Source organism: Musa acuminata, chromosome BXJ1-1 (assembly GCF_036884655.1).
Source record: "Musa acuminata AAA Group cultivar baxijiao chromosome BXJ1-1, Cavendish_Baxijiao_AAA, whole genome shotgun sequence".
In the NCBI taxonomy this organism is placed as follows: Eukaryota; Viridiplantae; Streptophyta; class Magnoliopsida; order Zingiberales; family Musaceae; genus Musa; species Musa acuminata.
The window spans coordinates 14,372,501-14,382,215 of NC_088327.1; the positions used below are offsets into that span (position 1 = coordinate 14,372,501).

A 9,715-nucleotide genomic window follows, 5' to 3' on the forward strand; every position below is an offset into this window, starting at 1 on the left:
TGGAACAGCACATGCTCATAATTCAATTGCTAATTGCTCCCGTACAGACAAGTAATAGTCGTGTGCCAAACATGAAAAGGAGAGTTGTCTTGTGTTTCAGATAAGTACTTAAAAGGAAAATTGTTTTGAGACACCATGTAAAAGATTACTGAGATCGAGAGTCTTCTCAGGCAGGTCTGCTAGCAGTGTAACAATCTTAAATGTTTGCAAGGAATAGTTTTGATTTTGATAATTTCCAACATGTCTTGTAGCATTATTGTAATCATGCCTAGTGTACAGGAACAGACTTATCATATCCAAATCTAAATCCTATTAAAAGACTGGGCCTTATCGCCCCTAAAACATAACCAGAATGAATAATTTGCTTTTAGTTCTTTTTTCTTAATAACATAAAAGTGAAATAATATTTGTCAGTGACAACAAAGAATTATCGATTTTAATTGCATGAAACACTTCTTAGAATAGTCAATAGTGTCAACCAGACACCCACCTTGCCTATAATTGAGCTTCTGCTAAGTAGCTTGGAATGTAGGTTGGGTCTGATGAAGTTTTTGGCAAAATCATGCCTTGGATAATCTCTAACCTACTTCAATACGTTCTATTTGCACTTTCTACAGAAAATTCTTAACACACAAACTGCTTGGCCAATCATCACATCAACGCCATCTCAATGTGAAAAATCACACAAGGATCAACTTTTAGAACAAAAAGGAAAGAAATAAGTGGGAAGTGGAAGAGAAAGTATAAAGGATAAGGGGCATGCACTTTCTTTTTAGCAACATAATTCTTGTAATACATTCCATCTGACATGATCTTAAAATAGCAAGGTTACAACTATTTCTGAGAAAACAACAACATCAACCCCCATTTTAGGCTCTCTCAATTGCAATTTCCTATCTAGAATGCATGTCCTTTTAAGGACTCTTCTGGATAGAATTTATGCAAGTAATGATAGGCCCTTAAACAACTTTAGCATCTTTTCCTTGTCCATTTGGATAACTCATAAGCCAACTCTGAGAAAAGCCTTAACATAAAGAAATTAGAGATCTATACAATTATTTGTCTTGATCCTAAATCTAGACTAAGTTCTGTCCCAATATAGCTATGTCAACTTTCTTTTGTCATAAGGATTGTGCCCAATAATCTTCAGAGTTAAATCCATTTCAACCACCACCAAACCCAAATAAAAAAAAAAAAAGAGGAAAGAAAGAAAAAAGAAAGAAGGACCATGCCAGAGCCACTGCTAGCAAAATAATGAGATTTTTCAGGCAACCTAAAGTTCTAATATATTTCCTATGCAAGGACCAGAATTTCTTAATTTATCATATTATTTCCTTTTTAAAATCAAGTTCCTTCTTTTTCATTTTTCTAAATTACTTCTAAAGATTTTCATCTAATCTCTGACAAATTTGACAATATAAGTATTCTATATGACAATTCAATCCAGACCAATCCAATCCAACTGTATCTCCAAAATACAGTGCCAGACCTAAAACCAATTCTATTCTTTGGCCATTGGCTTCAATATTGATGTGACACCCGATCCTCAACATAATCAGCTTCTCATTATCTCCATTGCAGCATAAACAACACCCACAAAAAATTCAATTTCCCTTTGGTATTTCTTTAATCATGAATTTAAAATGGGTATATCTTTAATCAGATTCAAAAATGCTTTTGAACATAGATGTATCAACCAGGTTTCTCACAGTTGATTCGTCGATCCTTGAAGTATCTCACAGAGTCATACATGTTCAGAATTTTCTTCAGTTTTATATTATAGTGCTGAAATTTCTTCTCATCCTCTGCCAGTATCAAGATCTTCTTCAATCATTCAACTTTGCCCATTCATGCATCTTTGTATTGCCTTTATAACCAAATTAATATTTACATTATACTTCTCACAAGTACACATGAACATTAAATCAATAGTTATGAGACTGGTCATATTAAAATTTAACTGACAAGCTGCAAGGAAGAATATATTCCAAAAAGAAATTTACATAGGACTACAGTATGATATCGTCTTAGAAAACAACAGCTGGAAAGTTCACTTTTCTCAGGTCAGGAATACAATTGTTAGATAGTTAAAGCATCACAATCTTAAACTGACTTTGTTTTATATTTACTAAATTAATACACAACAATTTTTTTGTTATAAAATTAATTTTGACTTCTAGCAATTTAGACTTAGGCCAACTAAAACTTTCAGGATCTACAGGATTTCAATCAACAGGTCATAATATAACAAAATCAGATCTAAAGTTGACTCAAGGACATGCCTGATTTCTGATGGATTATCAAGGTATCTTGGCAAGGACAACAACTCATGACTCAAGCCTTTTGTTTCATTGCAGGAAGCAACATAATCAGGCAAAAGTTCAGGGTGCCATAAAACCCTTAAGAGTAGATCTACACCCCATGTACAGCTTGGTGAATACTCGACCATATCACAAGAAATCCTTTTGTCTTCCTTGTGTTCCTACAAAACATTCTAACATGTTCTCTGCCCCAAATTAAAAAGAAAAATATTTGGTCTTCATCATCTCAAACATGCAAGAAAATAGTAACCAATCAATAAAACAGCATTGTAATGCTACTCAACACCACAAAATAAGAAATTTTAAAACAATAATGAAATGCAAATGAATGTGACATTTTCATGCATACCTCGTATTCCTTTGTTGCAGCCTTGACTTCATCCAACTCCTGTTGCATCAGCCTGATCTTCTTCTTCTCCTCAGCAATTTCCTCCTGCATCTTCTCCCTCTGTTTCTCCCAGGCCACCAGCTTTTTAAGGCATTTCTTCTCCCTCCTCGTCACCTCCGTACATGTCCTTGAAGACTCTGATGCACTCAGTTTTGATGCCTCTATTTCAGCTCTTATCTCTGCATTTTCTGTCTCCAGCCGCCGGACTACAGCATTTGCTCGGTCCACCTGCCCACTTACCTTCTTCAATGCATTTTCCATCTCAGTTAGTCGCTTCATGGTTGTGTCCTCCAATGCCTGCTTCCCCTTCTTCAAGCGCTGGTTTTCCTCCCTTTCCATCCTCAGCAACCTCAGCTCTGTGAGGTCATTGCTCAGCTTGCGAGCAGCCTGCAGTGCCTTCTGTTGAGCCCACTCCTTGCGCTCCTTCACCTGGGACTCTAGCTCCCGAATTTGGCGAATGACATCCAATATCATCTCTTTCTTGGGATCCTCAGTGCAATTGTCATCTAGACTCATGCTTTCCAATGCCTTCAGCACAGAATCAACGACACCAATGTCTGGGGAGTCATTCTCCACTCTAGCCGCAGAAGCAACAGCATTGACCTCCTTCGGTTGTTGCTGCCCCGTAGCCAAATCGGAGGTCTCTGGCTGTGGAGATGGCTTTATGAATGGGCGAAAACCAGAACCAGGAGGAAACGTGCAGGCATTCTGCCTCAGGGTGGACTTCAGAGAATGCAGGAGATCGTAGCACCTGGGATCAGCAACATCACTGACGCCGGTGGTGGCGGCTGCAGTGGCGGCCGCGTCATGAAACTTGCAAAGACTAGCAGTTTGAGTAAACTCGCCGGCATCACCGCCAGCGGTGGCTGGGGCGGCGGCAGGGACTCCGAGCGGGGCTAGGGTAGGGGCAGGATAGGTGGCGGCGGACGGTGGCAGCGGCGGTATCTCAATGGTGCTGGCGCGGCCCACGTGGAGCTCGCTCATCAGGAGGCACCACATCGCACCGCCACGAGTGAGAGTGGGGCGCACTTGCTGAAGAAGGCAGACCATCCCGGCGAGGGAGTACTCCTGGAGGTGGCGAAGGTCGGTGAATCCGTTGCCAGGCACGGCGGAGGAATCCTGCTGGGGAGCCGCAGCTCTCACGGCCGCCGACTGAGGCAGCGGAGACTTGAGATGAGCGAGGGCGTTGTGGAGGATATTGGAGAGCACATCCATCGATCCGTAGCAGTGGCCGCTGCAGAGGATGGCACGGAGCGCCGTCTCCTCATCGTAACCCAGAGAGACGAGCCGCGAGAGCGCCTCCTTGTAGATGAAATCAAGGTTCTTAAGGAGGATCTCCTCCAGCTGGTCCTCCGTGCAGTAGCCCCATCCGGCATCGTCGTAGCCGGCGGGGGCAGGGATAGGGCTAGAATTCGAGCCGGCGAGGCCGGGGTCAGGATCGGCCGCGGAAGCTGCGGGGTGGACAGGGAAGGAAGGGGCGGCTGCCGGGGCGCAAGGGGCCTCTGGGGGGGCGGACTCCAGCGGGTGCTTAGCAGCGCGGCGAGCCCTCCGACCGCCCCGGAGCGATTTATCCCTTCCGTTGCTGCCCATCGGGGACGGGGGGATCGATCGGCGAGGGGTAAGATGTCGATCGGGGGGTCGACTGGTTTTGGTTTTTTGAGGAGGGGGGGGGGGGGGGGGGGGGGGGGGGGGTAAAGGGTGAAGATGGGAAGAGTGAGGAGTGCTTGGGGTGGGGAGTTTGGTGGCTCGGGGAAGCAGCACGTCAGCGGACGAAAGCCGTGCCTCGGTGAGCCCGGTGGGCCGTTGGATCGGTTGATGGGATGTGTTGACGGTGGATGATGAACGTTAGGGATATGTTTGGCATTGTTCATGGAACTCACTTCTTCGACCAATTCAAGATTGGTTTGGAAATATATGATAGTGATTTAGATGGGGAAAAAAACGTGAACAAATTATATATATATATATATATATATATATATATATATATATATATATATGTTTTGTGTATTTTTAATTAAGCACTATGTGGACGCAAATTGTAACTATTGGTACACAAAATTCACTGAGAAATAATGCTGATACTATCTACTGCACTTTTTATGGATCCATTAGGTAATTTAGCATGAATTGCTTTGATGCGTCTTTGATTTCACATTCCTATTGTTTCAATGATCATGAAACTGAGAATTGAGACCTAATCGTGCAACTCCTATACTTGGAAGAACAAGGTACTAATTAGCTAACAGACTTAACTGAACAGCTCTATTAAAGCTCTAGTCTCCATCTAATCTTGGAGCTCTTCTTTGTCCAACTATCTTTTCTAGTCCGTGCTGTGATTAGAATATCTAGAAAACAAATGTAAATACACATTTCATGATCCTGTTATTATTAAACACAAGAATAGCTTGTGATGCAATAGGCTGCAGCAAATCTTCTTTCTTGAAACAACAAGATAATGCCACGTACTTGATCTCCATTTTTTCAATTGTCAGGCTTCACCAAGTAGTGAGCAGAAGTAATTAAGATGCGGTACTAATGTCAATTTATAATATTGATCATACATATATTCCAACATACAGGTATATATAAAGCATCTTACTGGGCGAAAGCCAACACAAAACTGTCTCCAACCATCTACGAATCCTGGGTGAAATTGTAGTCGGAAAAAAACCCCACAATTCAAGTTCAGAGACAAAATCCATGATGCATAACACAGAAAGTGGTCCGTAATACATCTAGCCAGGGGACATAAAACCCTTTTATGATGCAATTACATATTTAGAAGCAACTAAAGTTCAAGGAGATAGCAGAAGGAATTACTACATCGCAGCTTCCACTTCAGAGTCGGCTTCAACAGATTCCGTCACCTCAATGTTCCGACCTCTTAAGCGAGAAGAGACATTGTCGATTGCATTATTCAGCTGGCTGATCTTTGCATTCAGCGTTTGTCGTGTCCTCTGCTATCAGAATCGAAGTACAGAATACCATTAGAAAGAGTCATGTCTATGTATTAATTGTTAGCAATACAAGCTAATTGATTTATTTGTCACCTCTAGGCCATCGTCATAATATAAAGGTCGCTTGGCCTTCCGGAATCCATGTTCATCTTCATTCAGCAATGATCTCCTTATCTGCACGACAGCCAAAAAGAAGCCATGTTTCAACCACCGCTTGGTTAGAACTACTAACAAGAAACAAATTTAAATATCAGCACGATATAAAACCATCTAGCAGTGATGCTGTTTAGAAAGAACTTCACAAGAAAGAAGACCATGAAGTTACAGATAATAGCATCAAAAAGTTTTGAACTGATGTATCTAAGACCCAAGCATCTACTGTAACAAGGAACAAAGACAAAAGAATCAACTACTTATTCCGTGGTAACCTTAGTTTAGTCCCACACCAAATATGGGAGAAGATTTGAATGGGTTTATAAGGACTAATGGATATACAAATATTAACTTAGACTTAAGTAATTTGGACCATGTGGTTCTAGGCTTATGTTAGTAGGTTAGCTATCCCATCACCTGAGTCCTCCAATACATTAACATAAATTTAGAATGCTTTAAAAAAAATAGAAAGTGAAATTTATAGAATTTGCTCTATAAACGGGTTATCACCTGTGGAGCAAATACATAAGCCAGTGTTCCAAAAATAGCTCCTCCTAAAAGAAAACCTGTAACAAAATCACCACCTCCACCTTTGGAACTATCACTGCATGTTCATAGAAAAGTTCACATTAGTGTAAACCATAATCGAACCCGACATGACCGAGATACATAAGATGGAAAGGAAACCAGAAACATATCTTATGATCCTAACATAAAGTTAAAATAATCAAGTTAACAACAGGCATGCATCACACCATCATGTATGCAAAGAATGATGATAAAGATCTCAATGAGGCATCCCCAAGTGGTGCTAAATCCACTTAGGTGACCAATTTGTGACAAGGACCATGTCCTCAATAATAGAATCAAATTATCTTGTCATCTGAAAAGATCATTAATAAGAACAAACCAGAGGAAGCAACAAGTAGTAGGTTATTACTCAATCAAGGAGATTTCAACTAAACTATTGAGCTGAACATCACTTTAATTGGATCTGCAGAATGGACCTCCTCCTTTCACGTCAGCAAAAGTAAAATTAAAGAAAAAATAAGACAATCACTAGACAAACAGAATAAACACAACATATGTGTGTTTCTGTTCTCACTAAAGAATCATAATGATCAGCACTAGACAGACAATTTAAGTACTACATGTAATCAGATTGGTATACCAACAGTGTATGAGCATTAATTCAGTATATACCAATGCTAAGAACATAAACAAACATATTCTTATTCTACAGAGACCATGTAAACTTAAAAATAGAGAAGAAGACTGATATTTCTACAGTAGTCAAGGCAACCAAGAAAACCATGCTTCCCGGCCAATGTATTGGTACTACATAACAAAATTCTAGCTATAGGTACAAGTGTTTTCCTAACAAGCAGCTACAGTAACTATCATAACTCCACCCAATTCCAACCCTCCCAAAAATGAAAGGGAAAAAAACAAGAAAAGCAATGAGAGATCAGATCATAACTTCATAAGCATCAGTGGGAATTGATTTCTGAGGAATTCGGGCGGCGTGGACAGACAATTACCTGTGCTCAGCATGGACAGACAAATTTGGGCGGCATTTTAGCAATTTTGATTTCTGACGAATAGCCAATCGAGATTGATAAGATTTGAGCTTCTCATTCTGCAACCTCAACTTTGTTGACTGAGCTACGCTGCCTAAGGCAAAGAGAAAATCATAGCATAATAAACTTTAAGCAGACATTCAGACACTAATCTAGACACTAATCTATTCATAACTCCAAATAACTCAACTTCATGTTGTTCCTTCAAGGAGATGATAACAATGAAAATGATGAATAACAATAACAAAGAGATTGAACGAATAATGTAGCTCGAGTTTTGGACACAAACAGAAGCCAAATTAATAATACAAGTCCTTACTTATAATCATAGTTCATAGTTCAATTTGGATTCAAAAAGATAAGAAATTATTTGAACAAAAAATCATTTTCATTTTGAAAAACTTTAACCAAAGTGCTTTTTGTTCTATAGTCCAAACAAAACCATACTGCTTGTCTCAATCAGTTCAATTCGGTTCAGTTAGATAGTTTAGACCATATTGTGAACATCCAAGTCAACATAAAGAGAAACCCTTTCTTTAATATGTCATGCTTATAGACTTCGAATTACATCCAAATATCTGCCACCTAAATAAAGCCATACAAGCCAATTAATAACGTCAATCACAAAGGATTATTGAATAGAACAAAATCAGGCACACAATCACCAAATTGACCTCCCATCCGATGTAGGATAAATTTAAGTCTGTTTAGAAATCATTTGATATTGCTCGATGCTCGCTAGAAAAGACAACCAGCTACTAGTTGGAAGATATTTTCCATCAGTTTGGAACCTAAATTCCCCAACAACAATTAGGAAAATAAGTAAACTACTGGACCTTCTTGCATCATGTGCAATCCCTAGACACTTCCATTTTCAAGTATAAAGGTTTTGTGTTTGCCACTTTTGCAGCAGTGTAAGTCTATCAGCTAGAATTCAATTTAAGATCTTAGTTAACACCTTGGATTAAGGTATACAAGTTGAATATAGTCCTTTATAAGGTGGGTTGATTCACAATGTCTCGGTCAACACAGCCTATGAAACCCTTCTAAATGCCAAATGACACATCGAATCTTGTCGTTCTTACATGGCAAAGTGTTCGCTGGAACGCTGGAAGGAAAAAAGTTCAGGAATGTATGCTCCTCCTCAAAACCATCTTCCGTTCAATTACGTCTCTAACATCAAATCCTATTGAGTACCCTACTCAAAGTTAGAATTTTACAGAACTCATAACAATAAACCCACCATTAAAGTAAGGAAAATCAACCAAAATTGACGAAATGCTGGGATAAAAATCAATAAAAAGCTTCTTACACTAGGTCAAGAATCACAATCTAAGAACTTGGAGCTAAACGAACGGCCTAGATAACTCAACCAACGAGTCGTCAATCAACATTTACAATACCGGCAAACCTAAGGGACACAGCTAACTCCAGAAAGAACGCCATTCGCTGCGATCCCACAACACATCGCGACGCTTCAAGAATCGACAACGATTCCTACCCTAGAAAATTAAGATAAGCATGGATCGATCGAAGAACCCTAGCCTTTCGTAACCCAAATCGAATCAGTCCGATGGGGCAACAAAATCAACCGTCTGAAGCCAAGAATCTGCACAGAAGTTGGACTCGGAGAAAGGAATCAGGTCTCACCGGTGACGAAGGGAGTCGTCAAGGAGGTCGCCGTCGCCATGGGGTGGGGGAAGAGAGACGGCGGAATGAGGGCTCCTGGCCCTGTAGCCTTTTCACTGGGAGGGCGATGAAGGTGAACCTCGACAGTTCCAAAAATATCCTTACTACGGAGGCCGAGAAGATCAATCAAATAAGATCTTAACCGTGGGATAGTGTTTGGACGGTAAAATTGCTATGGACTTATGAGTAATTTTGGATGAAGACAGAGGCCAAACGAAGAAATAAATGTTTCTGATAAGACTGGTTAGCTTCGATGATAACTATGCCTGTCGCTCGGATCTTTTCGTTTGAAAAGAAAATTTGGAACTCACAACGAATAACAGCACCCGAAATTTCTACTCTCAACGACTCGAGGGTCCACCTGTGGGACCAACTGAATTTCCTCTAGTTATCACAAAGGTGTGAAAAGCGGGTAGAAACAATGATGTAGGCCCAGCCTGGAAGAGCAAATGTAGCCCGTGAACCCGGTCCGGCGCGCAGACCGGCCCGAACCGACCCGTTATAAGCCTGGGATTAGCCCATAAATCCGAATCATAAACACTATCGACTTGTCATGCATGATTACATGACTAAATTGGTCCCGATATTGATTAGACCAGAAATAAAAAGTAATGTAGGACGATC

General features: G+C 40.5%; 2 protein-coding genes across 3 annotated transcripts in view; both read right to left on the minus strand.

Annotated features, from left to right (window-relative positions):
• Window positions 1–4,369, minus strand: part of LOC135675673 (MND1-interacting protein 1-like) — a 5,485-nt gene extending 1,116 nt beyond the window's left edge. The window contains exon 1 of the mRNA XM_065186055.1: window positions 2,671–4,369. Within this exon, the coding sequence (XP_065042127.1) occupies window positions 2,671–4,299 (1,629 nt within the window). The 5' untranslated portion in view covers window positions 4,300–4,369. The remainder of the gene's footprint in view (window positions 1–2,670) is intronic.
• Window positions 4,370–5,400: 1,031 nt separating this feature from the next.
• LOC103996182 (uncharacterized) lies at window positions 5,401–9,205 on the minus strand. 2 transcript variants are annotated; one of them, XM_009417041.3, is made up of 5 exons: window positions 9,053–9,205; window positions 7,364–7,496; window positions 6,333–6,426; window positions 5,763–5,843; window positions 5,401–5,672 (listed from the first exon to the last, which is right to left on the minus strand). In XM_009417041.3, the coding sequence occupies exons 1-5, from the start codon at window positions 9,090–9,092 to the stop codon at window positions 5,532–5,534; spliced, it is 489 nt and encodes a 162-aa protein (XP_009415316.2). In that variant the 5' UTR covers window positions 9,093–9,205; the 3' UTR covers window positions 5,401–5,531. The 2 variants fall into 2 exon arrangements, with proteins under 2 accessions (XP_009415316.2, XP_009415324.2); XM_009417049.3 differs by having other exon boundaries at window positions 5,401–5,669; window positions 9,053–9,203.
• Between the last annotated feature and the right edge of the window lie 510 nt (window positions 9,206–9,715).